Consider the following 19,775-nt stretch of genomic DNA (forward strand, 5'->3'; position numbering starts at 1 on the left):
CATGCAAATATATATATGCCATGTATACAAATATCAAATCACTGTTGTACACCTGAAACTAATATAATATGTCAGCTACTAATAAACAATAAATTTAAAAATAAAATTAAAAAGGAATATGCGGGGGGAAATTAATTAACTTAAAAAAACAAAGATGCTCCCTAGAGACTATTGTACAGAATAAGGTGTCCCTTCTACACTGAGATGCAAATGACAGAATGCTGGGGTATGAGGTTGAGTGATGAGGGGGGTGTGGTGAGAAATCTACTTTCTTTTAGGTATTAACAAATACATAGATTTGCACAAGAACTAACATTACGACGCATGGTATTCAAGCCAAATTTCAAAGAGCACGCTTCACCAGGCTGTTACTCATCTATCTCCTGGGCTTCTGGACTGAAAACCAATACTCAACACAAAGCCGTATGTTTCAGAGGTTGCTATTCTGTTTTGGGTTTTGTCGGTAGGCTGTTTTTTGTTTCTATTCTCTGGTTTCCCCCATTCCTTATCAACACTGGTTGATCTTTAGTTTATAACATATTTACTCAGATGATTAACTGTAGGCATTAGTCTTGTCCAAGCAAGTCTTGTCCTGAGTAACAGACAAACCAGCGACCCAAGGAAGAAAGCAGCCAGGGCTCCTCCTCAATCTTGGGCTCACCTCACCCCAACTCTCCACCTCTCTGCAGACCAGTAAAGCTGGGGTCAGCTGGAGAGCTGGGTGCCAAGCATCATCTCCTGTAAGCCCTCACAGAGGGCCACATTCACACACGGAGGGGAGCAGTTTGGGTGATTAGCTTCCATGATAAGTTTCTTTAGAGAATGAAAGGTTTTGCAAGTTTTGAATTATCTCTGAGCGCTTATGCGGGCACAAAATGGTAGAACAAGATGTACTGAACATTCCTCTTCTGCTAGAATCACCAGAAAGATTAAGCTGAGGGGAATCAGGATCTGCTTAATCTGAAACTCCTTTTAAGAGAATCTACAATTGGGGTGCCTGGCTGGTTGTGACTCTCGATTTTGGGCTCATGAGTTTGAGCCCCATGCTGGGTGTAGAGATTATAATAAATAAATAAATAAATAAATAAATAAATAAATAAATAAATAATAAACAAACAAACAAACAAGCAAACAGACCTTAAAAAAAGAGACCATCTGCAATCAACTCTGCTTACATTCAAAGAAAAGGACACAGTGCCCTGTGTTTTCTCTAGCCTTCACTGTTTTGACACATAGTAAGAGAAAGAATGAGATCAATGTGGGGAAAACATGCCATTGAATCATCTGATAATAGCTTTTAGGGGTGCCTGGGTAGCTCAGGTGGTTAGGCTGCTGCCTTCAGCTTAGGTCATGATCCCCACGGTCCTGGGATGAAGCTCTGCATGAGGCTCCCTGCTCATGGGGAGCCTGCTTCTCCCTCTTCCTCTGCTGTGCTCCCTCCTTGTGCTCTCTGGCTCTCTGGGGCGCTCTCTCTCTCTCTCGCTCTCATCAATCAATCAATCAATCAAATCTTTTTTAAAAATAGCTTTTAGAGGCCCTGCTAGTGTTCTTGGGTCATGGATGCTATGTATCCACAATCTGTAGGAAAAGAAAGAGTGAATAGTGAGGTCCTTAACGGTAACAGAAATGGAGAATCTTTACATAGGTATTCCCAGCTTGCACCCATGACAAATTATCCAGTAAATAGTCTGCATCCTCATAATGTAGCCAGGTCATTCTCAGAAATTCTGTCCTGAGCAACAAATAAATCAGAAACATAAACCAGAAATTCTTTCCTATCATCTTCTGTCTCATTGTTCCTCCCAGTCCCCAACTCCTAACACACAAACTTAGGTCGTCCTGCGAGAGGGAAATATAAAAGCAAAAAGTAAGCACTTTGCCACCGTGCCATGCCGGGTTACACCTACCTGGCTTTTCCCTCTGCTTGGGATAGAGAAAAGTATGGATTATGCACCTGGCAAATATTTGCATGGTCTCCAGAGCAGTTAGATTCATCCATTTGCTCACAAAAGTACATAACTACAGCTGAGAGAATAAATCAATTCAATTCAACAAACATTTATCAAGCTCCAGTCTGATTGCAGTCTTTCGGGGAAAAAAAAAAAAAAAAGGCACCTGGCTATTGGAGCTGATTCTTGAAGAAGTCTAGAAATATTCCCTCCTTCCTCCCACCAAAAAAACAAATCATGAGAAAAGAAGCAACCACTTCCCTCAAATGATCACCACAGCAGCATTTCATATTGTAAAAATGTCACAAGCACAAGGCATGCCAATTCCTTTTTGTAGATGGAAAAGAATTCCCTTCTTATTTTTCTGGGAAAAATGGGTGATTTTGTTTGTTGTATAAAAAAATAACAGTGTCTCCACTTGCTAAGAAATCAGTGATTAATTATTGAGCCATTGATCACGTATCAGTATCTTGGATATAGAGATTAGAAGAACTACATATTGAAATAAGTCACAACATCATTGCTTTAGGTTATAAATTCAGACTAATTGGGGATCTCCTTAAAATGAATTCTAAATGCGCAACACAAGGGAAGGGCAAAACCAATCCCTGCCAAACATTTAAAGGGATCTAGGCTACTTGACCACGAGCCAGGTTCTATAGCCTCCTGGTGACATCAGGAAAGTCATGTATAAGCTCTGAGACCACAAGTGCCCCATCTGTAAAACAGGAATAACCATATATCTCTTATCTCATTTGTGGGAGAATTGTAAAGCTCAAGTGAAATAATGAGGATGAAGGTTTCAGGGAAATGGTTATAACCATCAGTACTGATGTCTAACTCCGTGGTCCCGAACACATGGCAGAGGAAAACCTAAGAAAATTCATCTGTGTTCCCAAAAGTGTGTAGCAGGATCTTTACAAGTTCAAATGAGCTGTGACCCCTTTTGTTTTTCTGCAGGGACAGTTTTAGAATCATGTCCATGAAGCTAGTTTTAGAAAGAAGGGAAAACATGTTTCCTTTATGCTATTTTTCTCTTACGCTGCAGGGAGGTGGACACTTTTTTTAAAAAATTTAACTTACCAGTATTTAACCCACTGTTGGCTATTAAATATATTTATATATTATATTATTATATAAATAACCCTGGATTAAACACTTGAGACTAAGCAAAAAGGTCACATATTTCACTGAGATAGGGCATTTCAAACTCAGCAAAATATAGGAGTGGTATTTTTTTTTTTTTTTTTTTACCATCCACTCTGCACTGGCACTCGAAAAAGTAAGGCAATGTTCTGGACCTCAAGTCGCTCAGAGTGTCAAGCGGAAACAACTAGAACATTACAAAAGCATGAGGTCACTGCCACAAGAAGAGGTCAGCAGGTGTCATACGGTATGGAGGAGGGTGCTGCTGAGCCAGGTGTTCAGGAAGTAGGGTAGCTAGCGCCAATAAACAGAAAACACATGCGGTATGCATGAGGGCTGGGCAATGAGATAGCACTGAGGCACGTGGTGAGTCGGGATGGGCCAAAGATGAGGCTGGAGGGAGAGGCGGAGACCACATCATGAGGGACCTGGGAATGAGGGCTGAGGAACCTAAGTGTGGGGCTACTGTGTGGACTGATGCAGTGACGGAGTATCAGGTGAGTGTTGCACTGATGAAGGAAGAGCTGCGTGAAGGAGGCCCCAACAGTCCTCCGCCCAGAACATTCTGCTGTTGTGGAAAATACTGCATCTCCTATTGAAAGAAATTTCCTACTAAAAAAGAAAATAGTTGCTACATTTAAAGGTAAAAGGGGACCTAATTTATAAAACTGTAATAGATATAACCACAGCCTAGAACATGTTAATAGAGAAAACATTAACACACTGGTTCAGGATTCATACAAAATGCTTGTACATTTTTTTATTGACCTTGACCTCTACTTCCACCTCCACCTGAGAAGGATCACTTTATTTCCATATGAATAGGATAGAAAAATCAAGGACTCAGCTGGTTTCGGCTTCCTAGGACAAGATGCAGCCCCTGTAGGCAGTGAGTGGTCAGTCACCTGGAGGACACAGTAGGCTGTCAGTGAGGCATCTTGAGGAACGGACAAACAGATGTGCGGGACCTTTCCAGGATAGCCTGAGTTGCAAGAAACTATCCAGGAAAGCATCACCTCTACAATTAAATTAACTAGGAGTATTAGTTTAAAAGAAAAACCAGAGGCTGGGAGGAGGAAAGAAAGTAGGGAATGAGGATTTACTATTTAATGGGTAGTGAGTTTCAGTGTGGGACGGTGAAAAGTTCTGGATTTGGATAGCGCTGATGGCTGTACAAACAGTGAAAATGTACTTGCTGCTACTGAATAGTATTTTGTGGTATGTATTTTTTTGCCACAACCAAGAAGACAGAGAGAAGCCAAACTAAGAAGTAGGAAGATTTCTACTAAATTTAGCTAGGAGCCTCATACTGTCTTCCTGAATGTGATACACAGACCAAAACTCAATTGCTCAAGAAATACTTTAAAGAAAAGAATCACCTGGAACCTTCTAGTGGCCTGCCAAAGACTATATATCCTAGGGGCCAAATTATGTAACTAGGGCAAGTTTTCTAAAACAATAGAGCATCTTCGCCTTACAGGAGACTGAGCTCTTCATATCATCTGGCTCATAACTCTTCCGTGCAGCTTAGGAAGATAATATTGTTATTATCCCCATGAATATGATGGTAGCTATTTGGTATTTATTAAGAGCTGGCTCTCAGTGAGCCAGCTGCTCTTCTTTTCTCCTTGGTTGTAGACAGGAACAAAAAAAAAAAAAAGGAGAAGTTCTGTGCATGCCTCAGAAAGTAAGCAACAGGATCCAAATCAGAAGCAATGCCCAAGGCCACAGTACTTGGCAGAGGGGGTTGAACTCAGCCTGATTTGGAGGCCCTGGCAATGCTTTGTTCCCCCATTCTAAATCCTCGTCACCAAGCAGAGCTCTGACTTAGAGAAGAGTATGTATTTACTTGTCAAACAGCTGATATTAATTTCTGCACATGCAAAATGTCCAAGAAGACGAATAAACTTACATTTGAGGTTAAACCACCGAGATAAGAAATTCAATCTCAGGGTCTCCATTAATTAATTGGTTAATAAGAATTGGTTATTCTTTTTTAAAAGGGCCTCATAATGCTTCCCATGTACAAAATAGTTAAAACTGTGTATGGCTCTAAATTCTGTGCCTATAATCCTGGCAGAGTTATTTTACAGGTTACAAATAACCCAAAATAATGGTAATTACATAGTAAGTATTGACTGTTTAATTACTTGAGACTGCCTTATAATCACCAAGTCATTAAGGATGTTATGAGTTCTAAAAACTACAAGTCACCAGGGTGTTGTGCATCAAGTTATTTGGCAATTCACAGATATGAGATGGGCTGGAATTATTTTGAACTAAAAACAATCTCGACACTTAAATGAAAGGTGGGTACACACATGCCAAGTTGATAATAGATGCTTATTATAAAGGCTGACGCTGAATAAACAAAGAAACGCAGTAAATAAGAGATGAGTGGTAGAGACTCCAATATAGAGATAAGAGTGGTAGAGATTCCTTCCCAAAGGCAAAGACACCAAGAAGAGCCCCTATATCACCTGAGAAGCAATACCAGAGTCCAGCAGCTCTCAGCTCTGGCTGCAAATTAGAAACAAATAGAAGTTCGAGAAACCAACTCTACTCAATCATACACCAAACCAACTCATACCAAGTCTCTAAAGAAGAGCCCAGATCTCTGTTTTTCAAAGGTATCCAGATGATCTCCACAAACAGTGAGGGCTGAGAACCACTAGTAGCAACAAGAAATCCCACATCATCCCCCGTGGCAAGTTTTGGTGGCAACTCTCGAGGTCCCCCCACCTAGCAGAGAAAGCGGCCCTTCCACATGGCATGTGGCTTGCGGTGCTCACAAAGGTCTCTCTAGACTCACGGTGCCAATCATCTCATCCATTACCCCTCAGTAGCATGAGGCTGCATGGGCTTGAGCCAAGTTAGATGCAAACAACATGGGGATCTATGAGGATGAAGAGCTCTTCAAACCAACACATTCAAGGATAAATGATTCACTCTCACCCCCACCCCCAGAGTTTCACAATCCTCCAACCAATTCTTATTTCCTCTAATAATTGACCATTTCTTTACAAATTACTGGGAAGTTGGGTTTTTTAAATCCTAAAAGCCAACTATCGTATCTAAATGGCAATTACACCATCAAATGCCATTTAAGTATTGTGAACTGGGTTTAATATAAATAATGCAATTCTGAGCATACATAAATACCAAGAGATAAAAGGTAAAAGGGGAAGCACACGGTTATGTGTGTTTCTGACTGCATCTTCTATGAATGCCTCTTTCAGATCATAAAATCTATAAAAATAGGACCATGGAAAGAACTGGTAGGCTAGACTCCACTGGCACATGTGTTTGGGAAGAAGACAAGGTTGCTGAGGGCCGACTGAGTGTCAGGCACTCCCCTGAGGTCTTCCAGACACATTACACCCCAGGCTTCTGAGGAACCAGACTGAGGCAGAACCAGACTGGGAATCAAGCTCAGTTCTGCTCCAAAATCCTTTTGATTACATTCCTCTCCACTTACTAAAATGCTAAATTATGCTCCAACATGTGCGAATGCCAAGGCCTCCAAGCTTCTTCCATATCCCCCTTCCATCATCCATTCAGGTGTCTACTCTGCCTGGGTAGCATTCTGCTCCATATGCTACACTCCAACCCTTTCTTCCCACCAGTGCTAGGAGTTTTGGTATCTTGTTTCATCCTTAGAGAAGTGGTTCTCAACTAGAGATAATTTTGCTCCCCAGGAAATATTTGGCAACATCTGGAGAAATTTTTGATTGGTCATAACTTTGAAGTGCTACTGATACCTCATGGGTAGAGGCCAGGGATGCTGCTAAACATCCTACAATGCACAAGAGAGCCCCCCACAACAAAGAGTAATCCATCCCAAAATGTCAATAGTTCCAAGACTGAGAAACCCCACATTGGAGTGACGATTCAGTTTAATAAATAGTGCTTTAGTTTTTTTCCCCTACAATATCATGAGGAGTAACTAAGACAATATATATGAAAACTTTTAGCACATACTAAGCACTCTGAGTCCTAATTAGATAATCTGATTGCACACTTCCATAGCATAGGAACTACCTCAGTTGACTCTACATTCTTCCCACACAAAGCACAGGGCTTTCATCATTGGCACTCAACAACTGTTGCCACATTGCATTCATTGTATTGGAAATTCTTGATTAAAAAACCAAATGCCACTATCATCTAAAAAAACACAGCATTCTCCCCATACTCCTTACCAAACAAGACGCAAATAGTACAATTCACGATTCATTAGAATGGACTATGTAAAGCTACATTACATCCTGAGTATATCATATAATCACTTCCATATCAAGACAATTGATATTCTCACTATTAAAATGCTTTGTCTTACTGTAACAGAAGGTTAATTAAGAGATCACAATAAATCGACTTGAGGAAATCTCATGCAACAGGCTCAGATTCTTCTATCTATACCAGGTCGGTTTGACTATATTGATTCTCAGATCTTAAGTTATTCAGGACAACCTTAAACTGTAATCACAACATGTCAAATAAAAACACCGAAAGTGACATTATGCGGTCTCATTCATTTGGGGAATATAAAAAATAGTGAAAGGGAATAAAGGGGAAAGGAGAAAAAATGAGTGGGAAATATCAGAAAGGGAGACAGAACATGAAAGACTCCTAACTCTGGGAAACGAACTAGGGGTGGTGGAAGGGGAGGTGGGCGGGGGGTGGGGGTGACTGGGTGACGGGCACTGAGGTGGGTACTTGACGGGATGAGCACTGGGTGTTATTCTATATGTTGGCAAATTGAACACCAATAAAAAATAAATTTATAAAAAAAAGAACATAAAAAAAAACACCAAAAGTTAAATCTCCCAATGAGTAAATTAAAACTGGTTGGAATCATATCTCAGGTCAAGATCTTTATGTTTTTGCCTTTTCTGTTGATGTAAGTTTGAGTCAGCATGGAAATCCTAAAGTAAATGATTAGAAAAAGCATTAGGATTAGCACTCACTCAAGTGGCCCTACAACAGGATAATAATCTACACTTATTTTTGCAGTTTCTGGAGGCATGGCCCCATGTCCCTAACTATCAGAATGAACTCATATACTTAATAAAAGTGTAGCTTCCTGGACCCCACCCCAGACCTACTGAACCAATATTTCAGATATTGATCCTAGAAATCTGTATTTTTAATAATTTTCCAAATATTTGTTTTGCACATTAGAGTTTGAGAACCTCTGCCAGGAGACTGAACCCCCAGAAAATGGATTTGTCTCATTTTGTAAATGTCCAAAATGGATCTGGCTTCTATAGACTATCAACAATTCATTTAAACATAAAATCCACATCCATATCCCACAATAAAATATAAGCAGAGCATTTGGTTGATTACTTTTGTGTAAATATGCATTTCTGAAGTAAACAGACTACTATTGTATGAGAAATGCTGAAAGACTGGAAATGAATATAAAAAGAATTATCCAGGAAAACAAAGCTCAATTCTAGGCCTCATCATCATCAACAACTACTATGTGCCAGACTAGGGATACAATGGTGGCTAGACAAAGTAGGTCTCTACCCTTATTCTTCCTTTATTTATGCATTTAAATTGTTTACTATATACTCGAAGAAGGTAGTAAGATGATTTCGGATAGTGGCAATGCCATGAAGACAATAAAGACAAGGTGATGTGATATAGTCTGTGGGGGAAGGAGGCAGAGGTAGTGGGTATCTGTATTAGACACTAGGATGAAAAGTGGTTTCCCTGAGGAGGTAACATTTGAACCGAGACCTGAAGGAAAAGAAGCCAGTCATGAGAGGGTTGGGGGAAAGTGTTCTAGACAGAGGAAACCATGGCTATAAGGACCTCAGGTTGAGAAAAAGGTTTTATGAAAGTATTATAGGAATTAAATCAGAAATCAGATCACATATACAAAATGTCCTGCAAAATAGCAAACTATTTAAAATTAAAAAGTTATTTTTAGGAGCATCTGGATGACTCAGTTTAATAAGCATCCAACTCTTGATGTCAGCTCAGATCATGACCAAATGGGTCATGGGGTCCAGCCCTGCAACAGTTTCCCCACTTGGTGGTGAGTCTGCTTGAGGATTCTCTCTCTCTCTCTCTCTCTCTCTCTTCTCTCCCCTTCCTTGCTGCATGCTTGCATGCACCCTCTCTCTCTCTTTCAAATAAATAAATAAATAAATCTTTTTGAAAAATGAGATACAAGTATGTGTTTGGGGGAAGAAAGGAGAAGTCTTCTTCAAATATCTGAAGGAATGTATCCTTGTGAAAGAAGATTTTATTTTACTTTTTAAAATAGCTCTGAGGGTATGGAATGAGCTTGAAATGGTAAACATCTTAGGAAGCCAGACTCTTGGCTCAAAATGATAATGAACATTCAAAGACAGCTGCAGGAAAATGGACTGACTGGGAGGTAGTGAGTTCTACATGACCAGAAGGGATCAAGGTTGGGCTGAACAGACATTTGGCAGAGGAATGATTAGATTAGATGACCTGCAAGGACCTCTGCACTCCTTTGAAAGCACACGGAGTCACTCGCTCACTCACAGTGCTCTCTCACCCATGCACTGTAACATCCAAGGTGGCCTCTTTAGTTCATGCTGTATAACCTTAAGGAGGTTTTCAGAAAAGCCTGAGAGATACCGAGGACTCTATCGTATTTCTAATTCACACATATTTTATTCCAAGATCATCTGGAATAAAACAGGTCCCCATCTCTGTAATAACCAACATATATTCCAAAAGGGCAAATTAAGAAACAGGAGAGACTAACATTCATTTTTGAAATCTGTGGCTAAGATTTAGTGGTGTTTTAGCAGTAAACATTAAACAATTATCTCAACCTATTAAAATAATTATTTTATTTTAACAGAAACGTATCTGAATTCCATTAGCTCTCAATATGCAGCATGCCAGAGAACAGCCAAAACCTTTCATAAATAGGTATGTGGCTTTTGTTGATTTGGTTTTTAATGGGAGCCATGGGCCCAGGCAGATGATTTCGTCAATAAAAGTCCTGACAGAGAATCACTACTCTATTATTTATGGAGTCAGACCAATAAATAAAGTAAAAAAAATACTGAGTTGCCACCTGATCACCTGGGACCAAAATGCTAAAGATAAATCTAGTCTTCCAAGGACAGAGAGCCCAAGCCATACTTGGGAGAAAGACTAGAAATAACTTTGAAAAGCTAAACATTACTATGACCTTTATATAAAATATTTATATTTCCACATCCAGATGTATGTGGCTCATATTCAAATAAACTGCAGAAAATATTCTCTTACTACCTACAGTTTTTGTGCACATTTTTATTTATTGTATTAAATAGGTTCTTAAGAGCTACTTGTAAATAAAATCATATCATTACCCTTTTAGGATAACTTATAAAAACAACCTTATAATGAATCTTTCCATAAAATAAAGATAATGTCTATATAATTGCACAAAAAAATTTTACCTCATTTTATGAAATCCAAGAACACCAAAAGCTGGATTTATAAAAAAAAAAAAAATGAAATCAAAGTTTTAATACTTAGTATAAAGAAAGAATTTGTCGTAAAATTTTTTGTGGAAGAATCTCTTCTTAGGGCTATAAAATTTCTGCTTATGCCTGCAGTATTTTAGAAATACACCTATTTCATAAAAGGTAAATATAATCTATAATGTGAACAATCGTTTTGCAGCTTATTTCTCCTTAGGTTCACATATATTTGATTTTGCTATTTTATCTTCAAAGACTTATTTATTTATTTGAGAGAGAGTGGGAAAGGGGCAGAGGGAGAGGGAGGGAAAGAATCTCAAGCAGACTCTCCACTGAGCACAGAGCCAGATTCAGGGCTCACTCCCAGGACCCTAAGATTATGACCTGAGCTGAAAACAAGAGTCAGATGCTTAATGGACTGAGCCACCCAGGCGCCTCTGATTTTGCTATTTTATTAAGCTTTAATTCTTCTGAACTCAGGGTGACAAAAGGACTGGATTAGTGGCTCAGGAAACCCAGGTATCTGCATACATAAGCAGGTGCCACTTAATATCATCTGACTGGCCTAGAAACCAACCCCTTAAATGACTAGGGAGTTTTAATTCTTCAATTATATCATTACAAGTCCCCAAAGCATTTCTAATTATATTCTCACTTGACTAATGCACAGAAAAGCTGCAATGCCACAAAACAATACTTAGGGCTGGTGAAAGAGACCAGGTCTTCTGTCCCACTTCCCAATGTGTTCGCAGTCTCCCTTCAGCTTGAGTGGTGCCAAAGTTTTGTATCAATCATCACTAAATAATGGCTCCTTCCTTCCTTTCCTTTCCTTTTCCTTCCTTCCTTCCTTTATTCATTTATTTTAAGTAGGCTCCATGCCCAGCATGGACTCAAACTCTCTGCCTACGTCTCTGTCTCTATCTCTGTGTCTCATAGACAAAATAGAATAAATAGATAAAATCTTTAAAAATATATAGTTGGTAACTACCTTCCCTTTCTAAAAAGATCTGACACCTCTTGATACTTGTTTCCTCCCCTCTCCACCCCCAGCCAGGTAATAAGAAATTAGGAATAATTCTGAATTTTCCAAACATTCTCATCCTTAACTTAATCTCTTTGTTGTCTTCTCTTGCCAAGAGTGTAGTCTACCTCTTAGATTAGTAGACAAAGCTGTGAACTGTGCCCTAAATGCATTTTCTACAGGTGGGAAGCATGGTACAACGGAATGGTTCTAAGCAATGGCACCATAACACCAAGAGCATGCAACAGAGTTGCAACTCCATACTGTCAGCAAATGAGAAGTAATTTTCTACCTAAATCAGAGCTTAATTCATTAGCCCACATTAATTCACAGGTTCAATCCAATTTCTCAAAATGCAATAATACAATCTTCCAACCTAATTATCTTCATTGACAGTATTTAAAAGCATTGCTGAGACACATTTCTTTCCTGTGTCAGACAGGATCAACATCAAGTGAACAGCTTGGGTGGACTACATTCTGTCTAATTGCAAGGGGTTGACATTTTAAGAAATAATCATTTCTTGCAAGGGAGAAATTTTCCCCTGGGTGGACACCAAAGGGTACCTCTCAATAAGGAAGGTTTAAATGCATCTGTTTACAATGGTGTTCAGATTCTCAAGAATATCATGTGTGTGTGTGCGCGCATGTGTATACGTGTGTGTGTGTACTTTTGACATTCTGTAAAATTGGAAATATTACAATACGGATGACTTCTAGAGTAGTTCTAATCACTAAGAGAAGTTTAGAGATCAGAGAAGGAACTTTTCAAAACAGAACAGCAAAAAGAGATCATTTGTAATGAAATCACCATCCCATCTCACTACCACTCAAGAAAATGATGGATATCTCCTTAGAAACAATCATGAGAAAAGAATTGGTTTGTTTTGAAGGCATTTATTTCAATAGCTCATTTACTAAAACCCCCTGAATTTTAATCCAAAAACAGTTCATCTCCATTTCTTTTTGAAAATCAGAAGGGATATCAACCCACATTTTTGTAAGATCTTTTACTGGGGGGCAATATCTTTTAAAAGCACTTTTGAGAGAACTTATAAGCAAAAATTAGTAAAAGGACGAAAAAAGTACTTCCTATTCCTCAAGTTTAACTTTTACTTATTTTCTATCTTCTAAAAGTCATTGCTGCCATTAGGCCTTTGCTTTGTGAGGTAGCCAGTTTTCTCCTAATACTGTTCACTAAGCTCAGTTTAATTCATGACCTGGGCCAATGACAAATCTACTTTTCCGGCTGCAATACTTTAATAGGTTAAATTTCTAAAGTAAAAGGCATCCGTTAGTCCTTTGAAAACCAATTCTGGCAGCGTTAAAATAAAGGAAATTGGATACTTAAAGAGCCTCAAATATGCAGCATTGGAATTCATGTGTCAGATGGAGACATTATAATATACAACTGAGGGTGAACCCCGTTTAGGCAATGGGACTACAGATATATTTTAAAAGATGAAGAGTCAATTAACAAGCATATTATTTTGTTTTAAATCTCTTACAAGGCATACATGAGCAAGAATAGACGGCACTGCTATTTAGCATTCATGAATCAAAAACCAGAGAGAAGCCACGTTCAAACTCAATGAGCTTACCTTATAAACTTGTCCATATGTTCCATTTCCAACAAGTTCCACCAATTCAAAGATCCCTGCAGGGTCCTAAAGGAACATAAACAAACAAAAATTCAAAACAATATTCCAGGCATTGTCTTAATCAAAAGCAAATATTTAAAATAAGCAAATAAATAACTTCACCGTTGGGGGTTCTCGTATGTTATTATTGATTACTATTACGATTTAAGACAGCCGCAGCCATGACACTAGTCAAAACCCACTCTGTTTCCATTTTACATTTCAATGAGATGTGTTTAAAACAGACAAAAGGAGACCTGACTTCCCCCAAACAATAAAAAAGAATGAACACATTTCTTGCTGCCAAATGGAAATACATTTGCAGGCACATCGGGATACAATGAAAGACCCATCATCCTGAGAGGGATTCTAATTTCTCAGATCTTTCTCTTTGAAGCTTCTGAGCTGCCCATTGTGTTGAACACAGTCAAGAAAGGGGTGTTTCTCTGTCATGGGCACTCGTACATAAGGTAGTTAACAGTTCCCAAGGGCCAATACAGTCAACGTAGCTGCTTCTTCCCATTTTTCTTTGGCTTCACCTCCTCCTCTCTACAACACCGTCCCTGCAAAATATGTTCCTGTGGATGGTCTCCAGATCCTGCAGTACCTGAAGAGTACCTGCAGGATTTTGAACACAAACTGAATTGGAGATTTCTGCAAGTCCTGACCACCAAACAGGTGTCCGCCAACCCTCAGAGTCAGCTAAATGTGAGGGTACTTGATAAATGTCCAGTAATTGCTGTTATTTGTTACTGAATTATTATCCCCAAAATTTGAAAAAAAATATCAAAGCCTGTAAAATTCAACACAGAAGCATAAACTGACTCTGACCTCTACTGATCCATCAACAGGACAGAAATTGTTTTGTTAAGGGCCTAAATGAAGAATCACACACTTAAATGTCCACAGAGGTGAGGCGAGTGACTGTCAAAGAGTGAAGGGGGCCAGCTGGGGTCTGTGGCAACCTGAAGAAGCCATATCTCCCTGCGGGGGTTGGGGGTGGGGGGTCACGGAGCTGGACTCAGTTTTTATGTCAACCTATGAGCACAATATTGCCAGGTCTAAAGTTTTTCATTTTGTTTTGTTTCCAAGATGTCCTAATTTTTTTTAAGATTTTATTTATTTATTTGACAGAGAGAGAGAGAGAGTGCACAAGCAGGGGAAGCTGCAGGCAGAGGGGGAGGGAGATGCAAGCCCCCCACAGAGCAGGGAGCCCGAAGCAGGGCTCGATTTCAGGACCCTGAGATCACGACCTGAGCCCAAGGCAGACACTTAACTGACTGAGCCACCCAGGTGCCCAAGATGTCCTAGTTTTTAAATGTTAGGCACTAACTCACTTTATATATATATATATATATATATATATATATATATATATATATATATATTCTGAGGGAAGGATAAATGAAAAAAACTGTAAAGGAAGCAACAGTTTCCTGAGAGCACCGCCATATATTGTGAGGGTGACCGAAAGGCAGGAGAGGGAAAGAAAGCCTGGGCTTTGGATTCAGACAGACCTGGGCCCAACACCAGCTTTCCCTCGACTGGCTGCGTGATGGCAGGTCACCCTGGGAAAGCAACTAGTCTCTGGGCAGATAAAGTGGAGATGACGCCTGCCTTGCAGAGCTCTGATGAAGAGGGAGTGAGGGCCTAGCACCACACCCTGCATATAGCAGGCAACCCGCTCGTGTCTAATGGCCATCAAGTTTAAGCGGAGGAACGACCCATCACCAGCAGCATTTAAAGGGCAAAGGGTTGCTTCAAGGCTGCCATTCGTGGGGAAGGAGACAAATGAGGTCAATGTGACAGGTAAGAGCCCTTTAAAGTTAGTCTTTTAGGGTCCCTGCGTGGCTCAGTTGGTTAACCATCCAACTCTTGATTTTGGCTCAGGTCACAAACTGGGGGTCCTGGGATCAAGCTCCATGTCAGGCTCCTCACTCCTAGGGGAGTCTGCTTGTCTCTCTCTCTCTCTCTCTCTCTCTCTCTCTCTCTCTCTCTGCCCCTCCCCACCATGAATAAATAAATCTAATAAATAAAGTGACAGTCTTTAGCAAACCAGGCCCAACACAAGCCCTTTGCTGTGTGCCTTCCAAGATTCTGCACAGAAAACAAAAAATAAATAAATAAAGCAAAAACCCAACAGCTGAAGCACTTTGTCATTGAGAAAGAACTGTCATCCGTATAATCCATTGCTTTTATACAGCCAGGAGGGCAAAAAACCACACTCCAGACCGGACTGGGGCTTCACAGCCTGAGAAGTCTGGAAGCTCCAGCCACACCCCACTGGGTGCACGGGGTGGATGACGTTCCAGGTGGAACCGTGTGACAGGAGCAACAGTAAGGGCCCAGAGCTCTGCTGAGAGAGGCCTCCTAGCTGAAGACCACCTGGGAGCCCTCGGGATGGGAAGGAAAAAATGGTGTGTGTGAAACTGCTAGGCCATTGGAGCAGCAGTTCTATTACAAACAGAATTAGAAAGAAATGAGGGAACAGGGGGAAAAAAAAGCCCACAAATGGTGGCAGCTGCTGTTTGTTTCTAAGCTGTGCTCCCAGTAGTTTGTTTGCTCAGTGGTGTTTCTGCAACAAATTTTGAGAGAGGTTCTACATTTGCTCGAAATATCTCAATTGTGTTTTCAACATTCGTTTTTTTTTTTTTTCCTTGACTAAAAAACACAATTTGAATGAAAGAGAGAAGCAGGAGAGTGACTACCACCTGCTTTAAGGAGCCTAGGAAGCATAAGGGGGTAGGGGGCAGGGGGTGGCAGTGGTGGAAGGGGAGCGCAAGAGCAGGATGCAGAACGGGACCAGTTTCTATGCTCAGGGGCCACCCCATCTCGTGGACCTATCCTCAGGGCTGAGGTTTAACGGGCTGGTCTCAGGAGTAGCTAGGTGACTGACTTCTAGCTCTTTCCTCTCCTTGAACAGTCCACTAATGGGCCTATGGCTCAGCCAATAAGAACCAAGGAAGTGCAACGCCGAGACTTCTGTTCCAACTGCTGGGAGAGGGGGTATTGCCGCTGGATGCATCCAAGGAGCTCAAAAGCAAGAGTAACCACAGTTGGATTGGTGACCCACCTTCAGGAGGCAACCAAACAGAAAACAAGCATCATATCAGAGTGGTTCCCCAAGAAACAGAACTCAAAATCACTGATATTTACAGAGGGAGTTTATTGGGGGTGTGCCTCAGAATCAAGACCCTGGGAGTGAAGGAAAAAGGATAGGACTGAACAGAAGGAATGCATTCAGCTGTGATACAGTAGAACCAAAACTTCATCCGATCCCACAGGAGCTCTGGAGCTGGGGTGACTCCCCAAAATTATCCACCTTGATGCATGGGGGCCTTTGCACACCACCTCCATTGACTAGTCATTGTATGCAGGCTGTTCCCCACCCCGTCCCCCCTCCCATCCCCATCCCAGAGGTTTTGATCTTGTGTGAAGTGACACTCTTCTGCGAGGGACAATCCCCAGGTACCCAGACTCCTAGCAGGTGGGCAATGAGTGCCTCAGGTGCAGAGATGAGATCCAGGTGACCCATCACAGCAACCACTATAAGCATCATGGCTACAAAGGAGTATCGGTTTGGAATTGGAAAAGAAGCCTATGAGCATGTATCTTCTACAGTCTGCTGACAGTAATAAGACAAAATGGCACAATTAGAGTCGGTATTTGCAAGGAGGGGGCTCCCTGAGATCCCAGAAAGCAGAAGGCAGAGCAAGGGCACTTGAACTCAGCCCTGACCATCACTAAGCTTCCCTCTCCCCACCTCCACTCCGGGTCCTGGAGAGCCGGTGTTTGTGAATACTCCCTTACACAAATGCATCTAATTGCCAGTTAGGCTCTTGGGGATGGGCTACAGCTTGAACGTGGTGAGCACTCATTCAGCTGTTTTCTCTACTCCTGTAGGACTCGAACATAACTTCTCCCAAGGGCTACCGATGACTCAATCGCTCTATCTATAATGGTCTCTTCTCAGTCCTGTCCTGGCTGTTCCCTCTGAGGCACTGACATTGCTACACTTGCTGAAATACATCCCCTCCCTTGTCTTCCACTCCGTCTCTCTCAGAGACTCTGTTTCTTCCACCTAGATCTTAAAAGTTGGCTGACCCCAAAGTTCCAGCCTCCTGTTATTCACTAAGTGCTAAGGATTTCATCTCTCAATTCTCCATCATATCCATGTACTCCACTCCATTCATGCAACAGGCCTTCTCTTTCTGGGACTATCTGCTTTCAGTCAATTCTTCCTCCCTTCACACTGAAATTTCTAAAATAGATAGAACACATCATGCTTTAGAATCCTACACGAAGTGGTTCAAACTGAAAGTCAAGGTCCTGTCATTCTTCAGCCCAGTCTTCATTCCCAGTCTCATGTTCCATCACCTCATACTATAACCAACCACCTCAAACCGCCCGCCATTTCCCTAGCACACCACACAGGCCGTGTCTCTTTGCCTTGGCTCATGTCTGTCTGCCAAGATTATTCCTTCTACCATTCTCCAGCAGGCAAGCCCAGGATGCCACCTCCCCTGTGAAGCTTTTCCCAAATTAGCACCACCAACTCTCTGCACCCACAGCATGTTGTACATGGCTCTATGATAACCACTTCCACATCGTGCCATCCTCTCTTCCATTTCTTGCCCTTAATAAATTACAAATTCCCTAAAAAACAGGAACTATAACATATTTATTTTAGTATTCCCCAGCACTTAGCCCGGTGACACAATGATTTACTGAATAAGGTTGATCCCACACCCAACGCTCCACAACATGCATAGAAGAAGTTGAAAAAAAAAAAAAAGGTGGGGGGATCAGGATGTTGAGCCAAAGGTCTAACAAACGTACGTCATTTATTTTTCAATCTAGACAAGCTTTCCCAGCCACTACACTCCCTCCATCCCCCCTACCCCACTTCAACCATCACATACATTAGCTCCTAGGGCATTCCCAGCTCTATTTTCTAAAGAAATGTCTAAAGAAATTCCCAGCTCTAATTTCTAAAGAAATTCTCTGAAGAAAATTCATAAAGTCCATTGCTTTAAGCTGTGCTTCAGGTGCATTAAGAAGACAGGCTGTCAGGATGTGGCCACGTGCAATGCAACGAGATGATGTACCTAATAATCATGTTACAAAGACAAGAAAGCTAAGAGACAAGAATCTGCTTAATTCTCTCTCTCTCGTGTTTGTTTAGCTACTCATAAAGCCAGGACGGACGGCATGGAAGGTTACATACACCAAGGAGAAAAGAGCAAATCGTTGACATTTACCAAACTCAGAAATCCCTGTTGGCTATACATGCCTTTATTCAGATCTTAACCTTTGCTGGGAGACAGAGAATTTAATTCTAAGGTAGAGTAGTTTACGTTATTGCATAATGATATATAACTACACATCAAAAGGCAAGCTGTGTCAGAAGAGAAAAATGTAACTTTTCAGCAAGTCCTGATAAAGGCAAATTTGGTTAGCCACCGTCGTAAAAATCACAGTAATAGCTCACATTTCATGAGTATTTATGTGCCAGGCACTGTTCTAATAAGCATTTTCCAGGCATAGGTCATTTAATTATTTCAACTGTGTCAAGCGGATGCTACTGTTGTCTTCATCTTACAGATGAGGGAACCGAGGCACAGAGAGGTGAAGCAGGTGGTTAAGGTCACACCACCGACGGGTGGCTGCACCAGGATGGGCGCCCAGCTGGTCAGACCCCAAACCCTGCGCTCTTAACCACTCGGTACTCTACCCAGCTTCGTGGAATTAGCATTCCCGGCCCTTGACTTACCATTTGTTAGCCCTCCAGCCTCAGGCAACTTTCATAACTGCTCTGAGTCTCATTTTCTTCATCTTTAAAATGGGGATAATATTACCTCCCTCACAGGGTCACTATGACAGCCCTGAAAGTATCTAGACTAGCTCAGGGCCTGACACATAACAGTATTTTCAACAAAAACAGTCACCTCCTTCCTTTTTAGCCCCTTTGGGAAAAAAAAAAATACTCATTTCATATACAAGGAATATGCCACAGAAAAATTCCATCTGTGTTTTGTATCTTTCCCACAAACAGAGCCAATAAAAAGAAAACCTATTGTTTTTTGACCACCACCACCACCAGCACCACGCACTTAGCAGATAGGGTCAGATATTTACGGACGAACAGATGTCTCTTTAGAAACTTACTGAGAAATCGGGAAGACACATTAACTTTAGGGGGCTCCTGGGATGTTGGAATAAATTCTCTCTTCCATCAGCTGAGGCCATTCAGGCGGCCTTGGCAGCTCCAGCCTGACTTCGCAGCACAGCGCAGAGACCGAGGATGTAGGGGTTAATCGTCCTGGTCACTGAGTTATACTTTAATTCTTCCAGGCCTCCTGAATGACACTGGATTTATAAGAACACTAAATAACATCGCTAGACAAAAATCCCAAAGACTGCAAAAGACGAACCTAAATATATCAGTAGGATGATGAGGTCTATTTTCCCCAGCCCTTCTCCCTTCTCAATAAGAGACGGATTGGCAGAGATTATGGCCCACGGCTTAGATCCTAGGCATCCTTTCTCCC

The 19,775-nt window shown here is 41.2% G+C and overlaps 1 protein-coding gene across 11 annotated transcripts in view; it reads right to left on the reverse strand.

Moving 5' to 3' along the window:
* TNIK (TRAF2 and NCK interacting kinase) overlaps positions 1-19,775 on the reverse strand; it is a 375,104-nt gene that overhangs the window by 280,134 nt on the left and 75,195 nt on the right. For all 11 annotated transcript variants that reach the window (XM_055308516.1, XM_055308517.1, XM_055308514.1 and 8 more), the window contains exon 2: positions 13,186-13,251. In XM_055308516.1, the coding sequence (XP_055164491.1) occupies positions 13,186-13,251 (66 nt within the window). The remainder of the gene's footprint in view (positions 1-13,185; positions 13,252-19,775) is intronic.

Source organism: Nyctereutes procyonoides, unplaced genomic scaffold (assembly GCF_905146905.1).
Source record: "Nyctereutes procyonoides isolate TBG_1078 unplaced genomic scaffold, NYPRO_anot_genome, whole genome shotgun sequence".
In the NCBI taxonomy this organism is placed as follows: domain Eukaryota; kingdom Metazoa; phylum Chordata; class Mammalia; order Carnivora; family Canidae; genus Nyctereutes; species Nyctereutes procyonoides.